Source organism: Hippopotamus amphibius, chromosome 5 (assembly GCF_030028045.1).
Source record: "Hippopotamus amphibius kiboko isolate mHipAmp2 chromosome 5, mHipAmp2.hap2, whole genome shotgun sequence".
Taxonomy (NCBI): domain Eukaryota; kingdom Metazoa; phylum Chordata; class Mammalia; order Artiodactyla; family Hippopotamidae; genus Hippopotamus; species Hippopotamus amphibius.
The window spans coordinates 35,229,581-35,249,341 of record NC_080190.1 but is presented as its reverse complement, the minus strand read 5'-3'; the positions used below and the strand labels follow the sequence as shown (position 1 = coordinate 35,249,341).

The 19,761-nt window shown below is 36.7% G+C and overlaps 1 protein-coding gene across 1 annotated transcript in view; it reads left to right on the top strand.

Annotated features, from left to right (window-relative positions):
* PDE6C (phosphodiesterase 6C) overlaps nucleotides 1–19,478 on the top strand; it is a 61,737-nt gene extending 42,259 nt beyond the window's left edge. The window contains exons 16-22 of the mRNA XM_057735387.1: nucleotides 10,013–10,113; nucleotides 13,915–14,022; nucleotides 14,106–14,169; nucleotides 16,323–16,397; nucleotides 16,513–16,596; nucleotides 16,983–17,136; nucleotides 19,147–19,478. Of these exons, the coding sequence (XP_057591370.1) occupies nucleotides 10,013–10,113; nucleotides 13,915–14,022; nucleotides 14,106–14,169; nucleotides 16,323–16,397; nucleotides 16,513–16,596; nucleotides 16,983–17,136; nucleotides 19,147–19,208 (648 nt within the window). The 3' untranslated portion in view covers nucleotides 19,209–19,478. The remainder of the gene's footprint in view (nucleotides 1–10,012; nucleotides 10,114–13,914; nucleotides 14,023–14,105; nucleotides 14,170–16,322; nucleotides 16,398–16,512; nucleotides 16,597–16,982; nucleotides 17,137–19,146) is intronic.
* The last annotated feature ends 283 nt before the right edge of the window (nucleotides 19,479–19,761 follow it).

Genomic DNA, 19,761 nt, shown 5'->3' with positions numbered 1-19,761 from the left:
TTCTTAATTCTTCATATTTTAGTAACATGGTCTGAATGTCTGGGTGTTGACCACTCTGCATCTATTTTTTTCCTTGTTATGGGTTATACTTATGATCCATAGAATTCTTTTTTGTTTTTAATTTCAGGAAAGTTTTTTTTTTCATTGTATCATTGTACGTTTTTCTAATACACTGGGAATACCAAATATGTATATATTGTCATCTTGCCATTTATTTCTATTATGTTCTGTATATACTTTTTATATTTATCCTTTTCCACTTTGTTTTAACTTCCTCAAGACTGTGGACTATGTCCCTTGTTGCAGTTCACTTGCTTATTCTATTTGAGTATAGTTTAATGTAGATTTCATCAATTATATTGCTTTTAGATTCAATTCCATTTTTTTTTCATTCTACTGCTAGTTCTGCTAGTTCATTTTTAATTTTACTTTTGCCTTCCAATCTCCTCTTTGAGTTCCTGTGGTTTTGAAGCTATAGATATTATTGGTGTGAACTTTTCATGTTCCATTGGGTATTTCCTTTGATATATTTTGCATTTGCCTTTTGTATTCCTTTCTTCCGTTGCTGTGTGTACACGCTGCATTTATGTATTCAGTCAACTATTGAAAGACATTTACGTGATTTCTGATTCAGGCTTGTTACGTATGGTGTGCTGTGACTCTCTAGTAGATGTCTTTTCATGAACACACGCGTGCATTTCTGTTTGGTATATACCAGGAAATAGAGTTGCTTGGCCATAGGGTGAGCATATGTACAACTCTGGTGAATGCTGACAAGCAGTTTTCCAAAATGGTTATACTAATATATATTCTTACCAACAGTTCCAGTGGCTCTCCATCCTGTCCATTTGGTACTTGCCATCCTCATTTTAGTCACTCTGATGGGGATGAAGTAACATTGCATTGAATTTGTGTTAAAAAGCATTGATTAACACATATGAACTATATAGTTTTTTATTTTTATTGACCTTTTGAAATTCTGTTTGGGGGTTGCTTGACTTTGTTCTCAACTTTATTTGTAGGAATTCTTTATTCTGGTTTATATATCTTTTGTCAGAAATACGTATTGCAAATATTTTCTTTCTGTGATTTGCTTTTTTACTCTCTTAATGTTGGATTTGGGTGAATAGAAGTTCTTAATTTTAATGCAGTCCATCTGATTAATTTTTTAAAGATTAGCTCTTTTTTCTCTTCTTTTCTTTTTTTTTTTTTAAATATTGCCTTGGATTTATTTTCTTGCTTTCATTTAGCTTTTTGAGTTTGATCTAAGTTTATTCATTTTGTTATTATTTCTTTCTTTTAAATAATGAAATCATTTAAAGCTATTGATATTCTGAATATAATTTTAGTCATACCCCACTGATTTTTTTTTTTTGAGCCTTATTTGTGTATTTCTTTTTTTTTTTTTTAATTTTTTTGAGGGTACACCAGGTTCAATCATCTGTTTTTATACACATATCCCCGTATTCCCTCCCTTCCTTGACTCCCCCCCACCCTCCCTGCCCCAGTCCTCTAAGGCATCTTCCATCCTCCAGTTGGACTCCTTTTGTTATACAACAACTTCCCACTGACTATTTTACAGTTGGTAGTATATATATGTCTGTGCTACTCTCTCGCTTCATCTCAGTTTCCCCTTCACCCCCTGCCCCCTCCCATACCTCGAGTTCTCCAGTCCATTCTCTGTATCTGCATCCTTATTCTTGCCACTGAGTTCATCAGTACCATTTTTAGATTCCGTATATGTGAGTTAGCATACAATATTTGTCCTTCTCTTTCTGACTTACTTCACTATGTATGACAGATTGTAGTTCTATCCACCTCATTACATATAGCTCCATCTCATCCCTTTTTATAGCTGAGTAATATTCCATTGTATATATATGCCACATCTTCTGTATCCATTCATTTGTTGATGGGCATTTAGGTTGCTTCCATGTCCTGGCTATTGTAAATAGTGCTGCAATAAACATTGTTTCTTTTGGGATTATGGTTTTCTTTGGGTATATGCCCAGGAGTGGGATTACTGGATCATATGGTAGTTCTATTTGTAGTTTTTTAAGGAACCTCCAAATTGTTTTCCATAGTGGCTGTACCAACTTACAGTCCCACCAACAGTGCAGGAGAGTTCCCTTTTCTCCACACCCTCTCCAACATTTGTGGTTTCCAGACTTTCTGATGATGGCCATTCTGATTGGTGTGAGGTGATACCTCATTGTGGCTTTGACTTGCATTTCTCTGATGATGAGTGATGTTGAGCATCTTTTCATGTGTTTGTTGGCCATCTGTATGTCTTCTTTGGAGAAATGTCTATTTAGGTCTTCTGCCCATTTGTGGATTGGGTTATTTGCTTTTTTGGTATTAAGCTTCATGAGCTGCTTGTATATTTTGGAGGTTAATCCTTTGTCCGTTGTTTCATAGGCAATTATTTTTTCCCATTCTGAGGGTTGCCTTTTAGTCTTGTTTATGGTTTCTTTTGCTGTGCAAAAGCTTTTAAGTTTCATGAGGTCCCATTCGTTTATTCTTGATTTTATTTCCATGATTCTAGGAAAAGGGTCAAAAAGGATGTTGCTTTGATGTATGTCATAGAGTGTTCTATGTTTTCCTCTAGGAGTTTTATAGTGTCTGGCCTTACATGTAGGTCTTTAATCCATTTGGAGTTTATTTTTGTGTATGGTGTTAGGAAGTGTTCTAATTTCATTCTTTTACATGTTGCTGTCCAATTTTCCCAGCACCACTTATTGAAAAGGCTGTCTTTTTTCCATTGTATACTCGTGCCTCCTTTGTCAAAGATAAGGTGCCCATATGTGTTTGGGCTTACTTCTGAGTTCTCTATTCTATTCCAATGATCGTCCTTTCTATTTTTATGCCAGTACCATACTGTCTTGATCACTATGGCCTTGTAGTATAGTTTGAAGTCAGGAAGCCTGATTCCACCAACTCCATTTTTCCTTCTCAAGATTGCTTTGGCTATTCGGGGTCTTTTGCGTTTCCATACAAATCGTAAGATTTCTTGCTCTAGTTCTGTGAAAAATGCCATTGGTAATTTGATCGGGATTGCATTGAATCTGTAAATTGCTTTGGGTAGTACAGTCATTTTCACGATGTTGATTCTTCCAATCCAGGAACATTGTATGTCCCTCCATCTGTTTGTGTCGTCTTTGATTTCTTTCATCAATGTCTTATAGTTTTCTACATACAGATCTTTTGCCTCCTTAGGCAGGTTTATTCCTAGGTATTTTATTCTTTTTGTTGCAATGGTGAATGGGAGAGTTTCCTTAATTTCTCTTTCTGCTCTTCCGTTGTTCGTGTATAGGAATGCAAGAGATTTCTGTGCGTTAATTTTGTATCCTGCTGCTTTACTAAACTCATCAATTAGTGCTAGCAGTTTTGTGGTAGAGTCTTTAGGGTTTTCTACATATAATATCATGTCATCTGCAAAGAGTGACAATTTTACTTCTTCCTTTCCAATTTGAATTCCTTTTATTTCTTTTTCTTCTCTGATTGCTGTGGCTAAAACTTCCAAAACTATGTTGAATAACAGTGGTGAGAGTGGACACCCTTGTCTTGTTCCTCTTCTTAGAGGGAATTCTTCCAGTTTTTCCCCATTGAGAACGATGTTGGCTTTTGGTTTCTCATATATGGCTTTTATTATGTTGAGGTAATTTCCTTCTCTGCCCATTTTCTGGAGAGCTTTTATCATAAATGGATGTTGAACTTTGTCAAAAGCTTTTTCTGCATCTATTGAAATGATCATATGGTTTTTATCCTTCAAGTTGTTGATATGATGTATCACGTTGATTGATTTGTGTCTATTGAAGAATCCTTGCATCCCAGGGATAAACCCCACTTGATCATGGTGTATGATTTTTTTAATGTGCTGTTGCAGTCTGTTAGCTAGTATTTTGTTGAGGATTTTTGCATCTATATTCATCAGTGATATTGGTCTGTAGTTTTCTTTTTTTGTGACATCTTTGCCTGGTTTTGGTATCAGGGTGATGGTGGCCTCGTAGAATGAGTTTGGGAGTGCTCCGCCTTCTGCAATATTTTGGAAGAGTTTGAGAAGGATAGGTGTTAACTCTTCTCGAAATGTTTGATAGAATTCGCCCGTGAACCCATCTGGTCCTGGGCTTTTGTGTGTTGGGAGATTTTTAATCACTGCCTCAATTTCCGTACTTGTGATTGGTCTGTTCATGGTTTCTATTTCTTCCTGGTTCAGTCTTGGAAGATTGTATTTTTCTAAGAATGTATCCATTTCTTCCAGGTTATCCAATTGATTGGCATATAGTTGCTTGTAGTAGTCTCTCATGATGTTTTGTATTTCTGAGGTGTCCGTTGTTATTCTCCTTTTTCATTTCTAATTCTGTTGATTTGCATCTTCTCCCTTTTTTTCTTGATGAGTCTGGCTAATGGTTTATCAATTTTGTTAATCTTCTCAAAGAACCAGCTTTTAGTTTTATTTATTTTTCTTATGGTTTCTTTCCTTTCTTTTTCATTTATTTCTGCTCTGATCTTTATGATTTCTTTCCTTCTGCTCACTTTAGGGTTTCTTTGTTCTTCTTTCTCTAGTTGTTTGAGGTGTAAGGTTAGGTTGTTTATTCAATCATTTTCTTGTTTCTTAAGGTAGGACTGTATTGCTATAAACTTCCCTCTTAGAACTGCTTTTGCTGCATCCCATAGGTTTTGGGTTGTTGTGTTTTCGTTGTCATTTGTTTCTAGATATTTTTTGCTTTCCTCTTTGATTTCTTTAGTGATTCCTTGGTTGTTTAAGAGTGAATTGTTTAGCCTCCATGTGTTTGCATTTTTTGCAGTTTTTTTCCTGTAATTGATATCTAGTCTCATGGCGTTGTGGTCTGAGAACATGCTTGATATGATTTCAATTTTCTTGAATTTGCTGAGGTTTGATTTGTGACCCAAGATGTGATCTATCCTGGAAAATGTTCCGTGTGCACTTGAGAAGAAAGTGTAGTCTGTCGTTTTTGGATGGAATGTCCTATAAATATCAATTAAGTCGAGATGGTCTAATGTGTCATTTAAAGCTTGTGTGTCTTTATTTATTTTCTGTTTGGATGATCTGTCCATTGATGTAAGTGGGGTGTTCAAGTCTCCCACTATTATTGTGTTACTGTCGATGTCCCCTTTTATAGCTGTTAGCATTTGCCTTTCTTTTTTCTCTTCTTAAAAATCTTTGCCTATTCAAGGTAATGAGATGTTTTTCTCTATAAGAAAGTTCTTCCTTTCTCATTTAGATCCACAATCTTTTCACAACTTATTTTTATATATGGTTTGATGTAGAGATCAATATACATTTTTCTGTCCATGAGGAAATCCAGTTGACCCAGCACCATTTTTTAAAAAGGCCACCCTTTTCCCACTTCATTTCAGAGAGATCATTGTCATAGATCAGGTAACTGATTATAAAAGTGGACTGCTTCTTCACTCTCTATTCTATTCCACTGATCGGTTTCTCCTTTGTCACTGTCATGTCATCTTAATTACTATAGCTTTACAATAAGTCTTAATTTCTTTCAGTATAAATTCTCCAGCTTTGTTCTACTTCAAGACTGCCTTGGCTTTTATTAAGACTTTGTATTTTCATACGAACTTTAAAATCAGTTTGTCAATTTACATATATATGCACAAACCTGTTGGTATTTTGGTTGGAATTGCATGGAGTCCATAGATTATTTTGTGTTCTTGTGGTCTTTATGCAGAGGTTTTACGCTTGTTGTCTTTTAAAAACTAATCATTCCTTAATGTAACTTGCCATCTGCTGAAGAATGCTGTGAGGGGAGGGCAGGAATGCACTGAGGACAACCTCAACTTCCTATTTATTGACTCAAACACTGTCTCACCAATTCTATTTCTTTGCTCTGGGGAACACACCTCTTTGACTTGGGCTTTCCAGAAGTTGGGGAGGCTCATGTTAACCAAAGCCCATGAAGCTACAAGCTCTGTGTTGGGTCTGGCCATTGCTGCCAAACTTCCTGCCTTCACTTCTTGTTACCCAGGGCATTATCTTTAGCATAGATGACTAAGTAACAGGTGTCAGTGCAAATGTATACCTTAGCTTCAGCATAGCTTTCCCATCAACTCCTCTTCTGATGCTGCTCTGTGTTGTCAAAACTGGATTTTTGAGGGACATTCTTAATTCTCCCGAGTGCTGTCCACATCCTAAGACTGCTTGCTCTAATTAAAGATCACTGGCTCTGCCTTTGCTTACTTGAAAAAAAAAGAAAAAAGAAAATTGCATGCATATGTATGTTTAATCCTCAACTTGTTGCAGAATGTTTTTAATGGAACTTCCAAAAAATACATATATTAGAGAACTGGAAAATAAAAAATAAGATGAAGTATGGTGAAGGCCCAAAATGTGTACAGTGAGAAGTATAAACATTTATTAGACATGGGCCACAGATCTGGTCAAGTGCTTTCTAGCAACTAATACAAAACAGAAACAGGATCTTTTATGTGACTGTATATCCATAGCTGAAAAAGAAAACACTTAGAAGCTCTTCTTTTAAGAACCTTAGCTGTGAGAGAAGGAAAAGAATGAAAATAATATTGAATTAAGAAAGGGTTTTTCAATTCGAGGCTTGTACAGTGTTTTTAGATTAAAGTGAAAATGAGTGAGAAAAAAAGAGTGAAAATCAGGAATATTGTGCTATCAACAAAGGAAGTAGACTGAAAAGTTGAATATACACCCCTCTCTCTTAATTATACTAACTTTAAAAATGTCATTAATCATCTTTTTTTAAAATCCAATATTGATTTACTTTGTAAAGTGAAAGACCTTTTGACAATTTTCTTTATATACTTATTTTTTTTGGCTGTGTTGGGTTTTCGTTGCTGAGCGGGCTTTCTCTAGTTGCGGCCAGCGGGGGCTACACTTTGTTGTGGTGCTCGGGGTTCTCATTGCAGTGGTTTCTCTTCTAGAGCATGGGCTCTAGGCACGCGGGCTTTAGTAGTTGCAGCACGTGAACTCAGTAGTTATGGCTCTCGGGCTGTAGAGCGCAGGCTCAGTAGTTGTGGCATATGGGCTTAGTTGCTTTGCGACATGTGGGATCTTCCTGGACCAGGGCTCGAACCCATGTCCCCTGCATTGGCAGGTGGATTCTTAACCACTGCGCCACTAGGGATGCCCTTGTCTGCTTTCATAGAGCTGTTTTATTATTTTGGATTAGAAAAAGGTATGACTTAAGTGGAGTAAAACAGTATTAGTCATGTTTATTTTTATGTCTTTATATATAGCTTCTCTCTCTCACACACACATATATTTACCAAATAGCAACAGGTATCCAGGTTTAAAAATAAAAGCAACATGTATTAAAGTAATTGGTGCAGAAAAAATATTGATTTATTTGGTTGATGGTTGTGTAGTCTGTACAATATGGCCTTTGGTAGAGACAAGGTCTGTCCTAAGGGATTGTTTATTTAAATTCAGCAGCCTGTTTGTGTGCCCCTTCTCCCCATTTTATAATGTTTTTATTTGACCCTTTTTTCCTAACTTCTTATTTGTTCTAATTTTTTTTTTAAATTTATTGGCTGTATTGGGTCTTTGCTGCTGCGCACTGGCTTTCTCTAGTTGCAGCAAGTGGGGGGCTACTCGGTTGCAGTGCACAGGCTTCTCATTGTGGTGGCCTCTCCTGCTGCAAAGCACAGGCTCCAGCTGCACGAGCTTCAGTAATTGCAGCACGTGGGCTCAGTAGTTGTGGCACATGGGCCAAGTTGCTCCGCAGCATGTGGGATCTTCCCGGATCGGGGATCGAACCCATGTCCCCTGCATTGGCAGGTGGACACTTAACCACTGCGCCACCAGGGAAGTCCCTGTTCTAATTTTTAAAAATTACATATATTTAATGTTTACAACCTGCTGTTTTGATATACATATAGTAAAATGATTTACAGTCAAGTTAATTAACATATTACCTTTGTGTGTGTGTGCGTGGTTCTTGAGGACACCTGAGATCCACTCTTTTAGCGAATTTTCAGTATATAATGATTAAAATGACTTCATGTGCTATTAATTTGTCTAAAAGTTTAAGGCACTTCCACACATGACCCCAACTTTTTCTTAGTACAGCAGTCAAGGATGACTTTAAGTGCTATTGGATCTACAAAGTATGTCAGAATTACATAATACACATTACTTTGGGAACATAATAACGTATGTCTGAACAGAGGCAGTGACTCACTGATGTAAATATGCTACTGGGTCACCACTAGGCCAAGGGCAGGCCACCAGTGTACCAAAATCAGGGCCAGGTTAAGTGCCATTAAAATGACAAATGGCCCAGTTACTCTTCCTTCTTCCTGGTCAACCCAGACTAGGTTAAAAATAACCTGTAGCCAGATTTTGTGCAGATTAGGCCCAAGGGGCTTCTGTGCACTGTATCAAGTAAGATACTGATTTTGATCTAGACAAGCTTTCTTTTTGTTTATTGTGGTTTGGAGTGTTCAATAGCCATTTCCTTCCTTCTATCAATTAAAAAGAAAACTATAATTGCTATTATGCACTCATTATTTTAACAAGTATCAGATTTCTATTACTTATATGCCATGTAAAATACCCTTTTTTCTTGTTATGAAAGCTGTTATAAAAAGATTTAAGTGGAGATTTGTATTATGTATACTGTAATACATAATTCTAGCCCATTTCTTACTTTCTAATATTTCAGTCACCTGGAATGACAGCTATATTTGGTCTTGGGTTTGCAATTCTATTTTAACCTGGGGATAACCTCAAAACTTTATATAACAGTAATACTGGTATATAATAATTAAATAAATTTTGTAGCAATTTACAGTTCTAAAATACATCCCCAGTTACCATCTCATTTGCATCAACATTCCACAAATATTTGTTGATCACAGACTGAGTGCTAGGTGTTTAGCAGGGCAGCTGTTATTATCCCCATTTGAGAAAACAAATACAGATGTTAAGTGAGGTGTCCAGGATTATACAACTACCAAGTGAGGAAGTTGGGAACTGAACCTGGGTTCCTTGCTGAGAGTCAGTGGAGTGCCCTGCTGCACTGGTTTAAATATCCGCTATGCTATGTACTAGCTGTTTAACCTTGAGCAGGTTACCTAACCTCTCTATCCTGTGGTTTGTTTCGCGATTAAGAGTGTTCACAGAGCACTTGGAACAGGGCCTGGTAAGTAGTAAGCATTATGTGAATGTTTATTATTATTATTTGGTGCTTTACCCAGTATTCTTTTCTACATTATGCTGCCTCTATCTCTACATACATGAATAGACTATTTCCTCCTTCCCAGTGGAATTTTTCTGTATTTCATAACTGTTAACTTCATTTGGCAAAACCACTATACACCTGTCCTTTGGCCTGTATTCCTGAAATGATCTATCATACCTTTTAAAAACCACTCCCAGATTTATACTCTTGTTTTCTAGAATGCTAAAAATTGAGGCTGATCCATGTATGAAGAGATTATTAGTGAGAAACTCTTTGAAGAAAGGTATAGTTAAGTCTGTAAAATATAATTGCAAGACAACATTTTAAGAACAACTTGGAAGAATTTACGTTTTCCTATGTGTGTGTGAGTACTATTGTAATCTGCAGCTTCTGAAAGTTTTCCAACAGTTTCTATAATCACTCTGAAATTATCTGGTAAATAATTCACATCTAACAATCGGACAAATACCAGATATTCTTTATTAAAGCTCCTCAATTACTACAGAAAAATTTAAATCTATTGTTTTTGTTGAAATGGTCCTGAAAGAAAACCCTTTTATTTACTCCAAAACCTTATACGTTGATTACATGAATACTTGCTAATAGTATCTATTTTTATAGTTTAAATTACCTTACTCAAAAGACAGTAGAGGGGTAACTTAATGCAAGAGAGAAAATTGAGAACAAAAGAAGTGAAACACTTAGTTTTTCTTCTTTCTAAAATAGGATAATTATATTTTATTAAGCATAGTTTGATTTATTTGTTGAATCAAAGGCAAATTAATGATGGCACTTTATTTTGAATTTTCATCTTACAGAGTTTAAACATCTTCCAGAACCTAAATAAACGCCAGTTTGAAACAGTTATTCATTTGTTTGAAGTTGCAATAATAGCTACTGACCTGGCTTTATATTTCAAGTAAGTACAGAACTCCCTTATACTCTGCGTGGTTCTGCCTTCCGTAAATGTCCATTGCCTTAAAGTTAAAAGGCATTTATTTACACACACACGTCTTCATTTTCTTTTTGGATTATCAATAGAATACCCTTAAGATGCCTGATAGTGAATTTACTAGACATCTGGAAACATATTTTAAAAAGCTAAGCTCCTAATATTATTTACTTTGTTACCTGAAGAAATTTGAATTGAAGAACACGCAGCAAGGTAGGTGCACTGCCCGAAGAGCGACGCTACAAAACCTCATGAGGTGACTTTCGTCTTGGTGAATTCACCGTAGTCCGCAGCCTGGTATCTAGAGTTGCAGGCTCGGACATCTGATCCTGCCAGCGCCTGAGAGCTGAAAAGCCTTGGTGATACTGATGCACATTAACAAACTCAAAAAATTCTGACTTATATACAGCAGAGCGCTAACCTATTTACAAGAATAATGATTACCAAGGAGACCAGATACTCCAAGCTTCTGCACATTTTCTTGTCAGTGAACTATAAAGTTTAAAATGCATTAGAACAAGGTGAACTAGTCATAGAATCTAAATATTTAACAACTTGGGCGGTATTACGTCTCTCTGATCCTTCTTCATTAAAAATGTAATTACTAAATAGTTCAAACATGAAGACAGATATTTAGAAATATATAATTGATAGCCAAATAGCTATAGCCCAGATTCAACAAATGCTAAGATTTTGCCTTAGATCTCTTTTTTTTTTTAAGGAGAAAAAGTAATACAATTGAGGCATCCCATGCCCACTCCATCATGAAAACCCCCTCCCTTCTTCAGATACCACCATCCTGATATTGTATATTCATCTGCCCATTCATGTTTTTATATGGCTTTGTTAAGTATGTTTAAAATTTTTCCATAAATGGCATCATACTGTATATAACTTTCTGCAACTTGTTTTCACACAGCAATGTTTTGAAGATTTAGCTTGGTGGTAAATGGAGATCCAGTTAATTCTTTTAAAATGTATATTTGTCTATTCATGGACATTTAGATTATTTCCAACTTTCATCACTGCCTACACTGTGTATCCTTGTATATATATGAGAGTTTCTGTGAAGTACATATGTAGAAATGGGATTGCTGTGAGGTTTGCATATCTTCAATTTTATACCACATTGCAAAACTACTGCACTCCTAAGTACGCCAATTTAAACTCCCACCAGCAATGTACAAGAGTTTCTGTTATCCCACATCTGGACACTTCTTGATCTGGGCATATTTAAATCTATTTATTTATTTTGTTAATTTGAGCACAAGATGGTACCTTATGGTTCACACTTGTATTTTCGTATCTTCTCATGTATTTGGGATTCTAATTTTTTGTTGGTTTTATGCATTACAGTGTCTCATCATAGCCTGTGGCCTTTATATAATGATCTTTTTTTTTGTCACATGTAACTCAATTTTAATGTATTCAAACTTACCATTTTTTTCCCCTTTCTGGCTTGTGATTTTTCTGTCTTAAACCCTTTCTATGTCATGGTTACACAGCCATTCCCTGTTCTCCTCCCCTTGCCCCTTAGATACACTACAAGGATATCTGATGCAAAGTGGGAACATGAAACCTGAAAAGCACACATTAAAGACACTTTTTATCTCTGGTTTATATGCTAAAATTGCTGCAAAGCTGTATTTTTTTTTTTCTTTTTTTATTTTTTACAATAAACTGCATATATTTAGAGTATACAATTGGGTATCCCAATCTCCCAATTCATTTCCCCCCCAACCCTCCCCACTTTCCCCACTTGGTGTCCATGTTTCTTCTCTACATCTGTGTCTCTGTTTCTGCCTTGCACACTGGTTGATTTGTACCATTTTTCTATAGTCTGCATATATGTGTTAATATACAATATTTGTTTTTCTCTTTCTGACTCACTTCACTCTGGATGACAGTCTCTAGGTCCATCCATGTCTCTACAAATGTTCCAGTTTCATTGCTTTTTACAGCTGAGTAATATTCCATTGTATGTATGTACCACATCTTCTTTATCCATTCACCTGTTGATGGACACTTAGGTTGCTTCCATGTCCTGGCTATTGTAAATAGTGCTGCAGTGAACATTGGGGTGCATGTATCTTTTTGAATGATGGTGTTCTCTGGGTATATGCACAGTAGTGGGATTGCTGGGTCATATGGTAGTTCTATTTTTAGTTTTGCAAGGGACCTCCATACTGTTCTCCATAGTGGCTGTATCAACTTACATTCCCACCAGCAATGCAAGAGCATTCCTTTTTCTCCATACCCTCTCCAGCATTTACTGTTTGTAGATTTTCTGATGATGCCCATTCTAACAAGTGTGAGGTGATACCTCATTGTCGTTTTGATTTGCATTTCTCTAATAATTAGTGATGCTGAGCAGCTTTTCATGTGCCTCTTGGCCATCCGTATGTCTTCTTTGGAGAAATGCCTACTTCAGTCTTCTGCCCATTTTTTGATTGGGTTGTTTGTTTTTTTGATATTGAGCTGGATAAACTTTATATATTTTGGAGATTAATCCTTTGTCTGCTGATTCGTTTACAAATATTTTCTCCCATTCTGAGGGTTGTCTTTTCGTCTTGCTTATAGTTTCCTTTGCTGTGCAGAAGCTTTGAAGTTTCATTAGGTCCCACTTATTTATGTTTTTATTTCCATTATTCTAGGGGGTGGGTCAAAAAAGATCTTGCTGTTATTTACGTCAAAGAGTGTTCTTCCTGTGTTTTCCTCTAGGAGTTTTATAGTGTCTGGCCTTACATTTAGGTCTTTTATCCATTTTGAGTTTATTTTTGTGTATGGTGTTAGGAAGTATTCTAATTTCATTCTTTGACATGTGGCTGTCCAGTTTTCCCAGCACCACTTATTGAAGAGGCTGCCTTTTCTCCATTGTATATCCTTGCCTCCTTTGTCATAGATTAGTTGACTGTAGTTTATCTCTGGGCTTTCTATCCTGTTCCATTGATCTATATTTCTGCTTTTGTGCCAGTACCATACTGTCTTGATCACTGTAGCCTTGCAGTATAGCCTGAAGTCAGCAAGCCTGATTCCACCAACTCTGTCTTTGCTTCTCAAGATTGCTTTGGCTGTTCAGGGTCTTTTGCGTTTCCATACAAATCGTAAAATTTCTTGTTCTAGTTCTGTGAAAAATGCCATTGGTAATTTGATCGGGATTGCATTGAATCTGTAAATCGCTTTCCGTAATATAGTCATTTTCACAATGTTGATTCTTCCAATCCAAAAACATGGTATGTCCCTCCATCTGTTTGTGTCTTCTTTGATTTCTTTCATTAGTGTCTTATAGTTTTCTGAGTACAGGTCTTTGACCTCCTTGGTTAGGTTTATTCCTAGGTATTTTATTCTTTTTGTTGCAATGGTGAATGGGATTGTTTCCTTAATTCTTCTTTCTGATCTTTCATTGATGGTGTATAGAAATGCAAGAGATTTCTGTGTGTTCATTTTGTATCCTGCAACTTTACCAAATTCATTGATTAGTTCAAGTAGTTTTCTGGTGGCATCTTTAGGATTTTCTATGTATAGTTGTCATCTGCAAACAGTGACAGTTTTACTTCTTTTCCAATTTGGATTCCTTTTGTTTCTTTTTCTTCTCCGATTGCTGTGGCAAGGACTTCCAAAACTATGTTGAATAGTAGTGGCGAGAGTGGATATCCTTGTCTTTTTCCTGATCTTAGAGGGAATGCTTGCAGTTTTTCACCATTGAGAATGATGTTTGCTGTGGGTTTGTCATATATGGCATTTATTATACAGCTGTATCTTTTTTAGGAAGAGAACCATGTTTCAAAAAATTGTTGATGCCTGTGAAAAAATGGGAACTGAAGAAGAGGCCATCAAATACGTAACCATTGATCCAACCAAAAAAGAGATTATCATGTGAGTAGTCAATTTTATTTATCTTTTGGCAAAAATAACTTGTTTTTTATTTCTAATTTAACACTTTTTGTTTTCCTTTAAAGGGCAATGATGATGACTGCGTGTGACCTGTCAGCTATAACCAAGCCCTGGGAAGTACAAAGTCAGGCAAGTAGTTCCCCTTTTCTATTGCACCCTTGGGCTCAGTCTAGGTTGCATGTGAAGGTGAACATGAAGGTATCTGGTGACCTCAGAATTTAGTGATAGCTATCAATTATATGGCTATATATTTTGTAAGCAATTATCTTCATTACCCTGGACTTGTCCTCTGAAACAATCAGTTTATAATTTATGAAGAAGAAAAAAGGAATTTAAGAAGTTAAGACAAAAGTTCAATGTTCCTTGTTGGGTTTCTGTTAGTGAAGAAAAGCAAGCAGCTTTCAAGAACTCACAAATGTCAGTAGGAAAATAGGTCATTGGGTCAGAACAAGACAAAAAGAGGGAACCTTGGAAAGAAAATGCTTTCTGAAGAGAATTCCTTTATCATTGGACAGGCTGTAAGAAGTTTATATAAAACTATTCAGGGAGTGTCTGTGTTTTTAATAGAGGATATAAAAACACGAGACAAGGATGAATTAGTACCTTCATCCATCAATGGTGGTTTTGCTCCCACAATCTCCTCTTCAGTATGCTGTCAGTTATTAGCACTATCTGTGGGTTCATGTTTAAGGGCATCTTCTAAGGAAGTTCTTCCCCAACCTTGGGGACTGAGAGTGGAAGCTATTAGTTTACCACTTGGTTTCTTACTAATCAATGAAAGAAGCTTCTCCTTCTTCCTCAGTTAATTCACAGGGAAAACCCTAAGCAGAAGAGGCCAGAATTCACTGGGTTCAACTATAAATGTGGACTGTATTTGTGAAGACAACAATTGGAGCCATCAAGCCCCAAACTGAACACTTGTACTCCTTCCATGCTGCTTGCCTGCTCTTCCTCCTCTATTCTTTATCTACAACAATCACCCAAGCCAGAAACCTGGGTCTTGTTTGAGTCCCTCTCCCTCATTTCAAAACCATTCCTGTTCATCACTCTTGTCACCACCTTAGTTCATACTTTCCCTCTTTCATCAGAACTATGGGGGCAGCCTCCTAAGTGATCCTCTTATCATGAACTCTCCAACTTTCCTCTGAACTGCTGCTAGGACTGCTTAAAAATAGAGCTCTGCTTGGCCACTGCATTGCTTAAAAAGCCTTCTAAACTCCCCACTGCTGGGGGGTTTTCAACCTTTTTAAAAGAAAGAAGCAGAGTCTATTTTTCTTGCACAAGAAGTTGTACATAGATCAAGAGAAAAAAGCAAAGTTACTTTAGCTTGTCTCTCTCTTGGCATCCACTTTTGTGCCACTCGTGCACTTTTGAGGGACCCTATGGCTCAAAGAATAAGAACCTCTGGCCAAGAGAATCAACTTAAACTTCCCAGCAAAGCTTACATGGCCTGTCACTACCTGTCCTTAACTCCTGCTCCCCAGTTTCTTTCTTTTCACTCTTTCCCATGTCACTACCTCACACTCTAAGCTCCTACATATATAAGTTCTGAACGTTCAATTTTATCTGCACAGTCTTCCCCTTCTTTATTGGCAAACTACTAGTCATCCTTGAGAATACAGCATAAATGCAGCCTCCCCTATCTTTCTCCCTTCTGCGTGATCACAGCAGTTCATACTGTTACTGTTATAGCATTTACCACATTGTTTACATGACTGTCTTCATTAGACTGTGAGCATCTTAAAGATAAAGGCCACATCTTACTCCTCTTGGTAAGCCCGGCTCATGCCAACGTAAGGCAGCTAGCAGGTGTTCAATAAACTTGATAAATATTGGTTTTTAAAAAACTATATAAATGAACCCTCACACCATAATCAGGTGAAGCTGTGTTCTAAACTATGCATGTATGTGCACAAACGCACATGCAGGTACATGCCAGATGGTAACAGATAGGGCAAGAGGAGGATCTGGGAAACTTTAGAGTGTGAAGCATAAGGTAATGGAATTAGACATTCTCCCATCTCCCCTTTTTTACTGTTGAGAGGTGGTGGCAATAGCGAATAGTAGATAGGCATTCCCAGCATGAGTCTACCACACTGAAGCAGGAAGAGAAATTCCCTTTTCCCATTTCAATATAATCTGTAAATGACATCTTTTTAAAACCAAAGAGCATATGGTACGACAATACCTCAAGCGTTAATTATAAATTCTATTCTTAAATCACTCATACCAATAAAATGCAAATAAGTCACTTTCATGAATCATGTGCTTCATCTTTGCAGGTAGCACTTCTGGTTGCAAGTGAGTTCTGGGAACAAGGAGATCTGGAGAGAACAGTGCTGCAGCAACAACCAATTGTAAAGACTCTGACATAAAAATGCACTACTTATTAAAAATTATCAATACAAATCCATCTATTTTATTCACTGAATCTTAGGAAAAGGTCTTTAAAGAATTTATTTCTCTTTCTAGCCTATGATGGACAGAAACAAAAAAGATGAACTACCTAAACTTCAAGTTGGATTTATTGATTTTGTTTGTACTTTTGTATATAAGGTAAGTAAACAAATTGATTATCTGAATGAAATATATCATCTTCTGGATGAGAATTTTTCTTTCAAACTGTAACCAAAATCAAAGTCACCCTCAAGGAAAGTCATTAGAGGTGTTCTTGTTTCTCTAAGGTAATTTGAGGTATTACCCTAATCTCTCATTCAGGGGTGGAATGAAAGGAGAGAACCCAGACGTAAGCAAACTGAACAGAGTTACTCAGCCAGGCAGGAAAGACAGCAGCTACCTTTCACTCTTTCAAGGCACTGAGTTAATTTCATCCTCGCAGCCCTGAGCACTATAATAATTCCTTACGGGTCCTTCTATGAGTAAAAAAGTACTGAAAATGAACTATCTGATTTAAGTAGTTTCTGACCTAAAATTCTCTCTAGGAGTTCTCACGGTTTCACAGAGAAATCACACCTATGCTGAGTGGTCTTCAGAACAACAGAGTGGAATGGAAGTCCCTAGCTGATGAGTATGATGAAAAGATGAAGGTAACTGAAGAGATGAAAAAGCAGGAAGAAGGAAATACAACTGAAAAAGGTTAGATGAAATCTGTTTTGGCTTCTTGTAAAGTAGCTGGAAGTCAAGCAGAGCTTAATCTCACATGACAAAAGCATAAAAAGTAAATGTAAACAGGAAATTTGCTTTATAGCACACAGACTGGGAATTATAGGAAGTTGATGAGTGGTTTTCAGCGTTTTTATCCCCCCCAAACAGGATCTTACTTTATAATTCCAGATGGAAATGACTGGTCCAGTTGAAGTAGGGGTTAGGGCTAGGTTTCTTCATCCACTCTAGAAGGTGGCTTCTGAGGTACCTCTGCAGAATATTGAGTTTTTAGAAATAATATGAAAACCATAGAATCAGTGGGATCAGTCAGGATTAGGTGAGAAAATAACTTTAGTCCTAAGATTGTGCACATTAGCTGTGATACTTTGGGCATCTTACTTAACCCCCGAGCTTAATGTACCTCTCCATATAATGAGAAGGTTTTACAGATCTCCAGCCTTACGTCCAGACCTAAGGAAGCCCTAGATGTAAAGCTGGCCAGCTGAGTGGGGTGACTTGACAGGTAACCCAAGACTTAACCTGTGCCTCAGTTGTCTCTATTTAGTGCTGTTTATCCTGATGAAATTTCTACTCCTAAAGTCACTTGGTTAGGTTGAATGTAATCTTCAGAAAGCCTCTGTTAAGATGCTTAGGATCACCTATTAGTTCATCAGATGACTCAAATGTCATCTTGAAAGTGGAATACTAATGTCATGATTTCATATTTTGTCTCGAGAGCTCAACACTCAAAAGGTTTTGTAAGAAATCCTGAGTGTTTAACAAAGAAATCATCTCTATCTGGAAAAGCCTTGTAAAAAAAGAAAAAAGAAAGAAAGAAGATGCAACATTATTTTTAGATGGTTCTTTTTAGTGGTATTTTTAAAGGACTCATAGAGGGAGAAAGCATTTTGTTTAAAGGGTGAAGGATATCCTTCAACAGAATAAAAACAGGAGTTACTGACTCCGGAATATACATCCACTTACATATTTATTGGGTGTGTATTCTGTACAAGGCCCTGTGTTAGGCAGGCCCTGGGGAAAGATGGAACCACCTGGTGGGGGAGCTAGACATTAAACCAACAAATGAACAATTGGTTATCTAACTTGAATTATCAGAGGAAACAAGAGGTGTGTACCTGGGACATCAGGAAGGCTTTCCTGAAGGATGCTTATGCTAAATTGAAGACAGTAATCTTTGCCTAAGCAAAGAAAGGAGGAGTTGGAAAGGAAAGAACAGAAGATACACAAAGGCCTTGAAGTGGAAATAAGCTTGGTACAATTAAAGAATTTAAAAACTGGTATAGCTGGAGTCTAGAGAGCAAGGAGGGCAAAGTACCAGAGGAAGCCTGGAATGCAGGCAGCTCTGCTAGACAGTGTTGCCTTGAGGCCTTGCTAAGGATTTGTCCTCCAGAGTACTGGGAAGTCCTTAAAGGGATTTAAACAAGAAAGCGGTAAGATCTGATCTGCACTTCAAAAAGATAACAAAAAATGGTCATTTTTTTACTGAACAAGTGAAAAGAAAAAGTGTTTCTTAGTACAATTAATCTCTATCTCAATTTTATGATGAACAGGTTATCAAGGCCTTTAAATGGCTCCTGACATTTTTTTTTTAGTATTCAGTATATTGGATGTGGATCTTTTATACTTTACATAAAAATTACTTCCGAATTTTTTTCCTACTACACTAAGTCTCTGTAAGCTAAGAATATTATTTTATCTCCAGGCAACAAGCTTTGTGCCTGGCACAAAGCAACAACTCAGATTCCTGGACTGCACAGTTCAGTGGTTCTTTTGTGAAACTGAGACATTAATTGGCTAATAATTTATTAGATTTTATTTTCTAAATGGACTAACTGAATTCAAGTTTTTAAATGGTCATACCCTTAGTACTTGCTATAGGTTAAAACTATCAGGTAGTCTATAAAGTTACACTAATATTAGGAAAAAAACACTATATTATCCACTGACTCCCAATAATACTGCTTTTCTCCTTTTTACTAGCTGCAGAAGATTCTGGAGGTGGTGGTGATGACAAAAAGTCCAAAACATGTCTAATGTTGTAATACAATGAAACTGGTCTAAATTTCAAATATTGTTTCTACATTTGAAGAAAACAAAACATTCAAAAGAACATCAGCAAATTTCATTCATCACACCATCAAGTAACAGTGAGAGGATCTTCAGAAAAGCTACCTGTGACTAGCATGAGAAAATATACTGCTAGCCTGAAAGCCCTCAGGCTAAAAAAAAAGTTCAACAAAAGTGCAAAATAAGACAAAAATAAATGCATTTTTGGTGCCAATTTGTTTTGAATTAAAAATAATATAATCCTGAAGCTAGTCACCAATTCTTTTCTTAAAGTTCTTATTAACCGTATTCATTTACTAGGGCTACTATAACAAAATGCCCCAGACTGGGTGGATTAAACCACAGAAATTTATTTTTTCTCACAATGCTGGAGACCAGAAGTCCAAGATTAAGGTGTTGGCAGGGCTGGTTTCTTGTGAAGCCTCTCTCCTTGGCTTGTCAATGGCTATCTTCTCCCCGTGACGTCACCTGGTTTTCAGTCTTCCCTATTGTGTGTCTGTGTCCTAATCTCTTCTTCTAAGGACACCA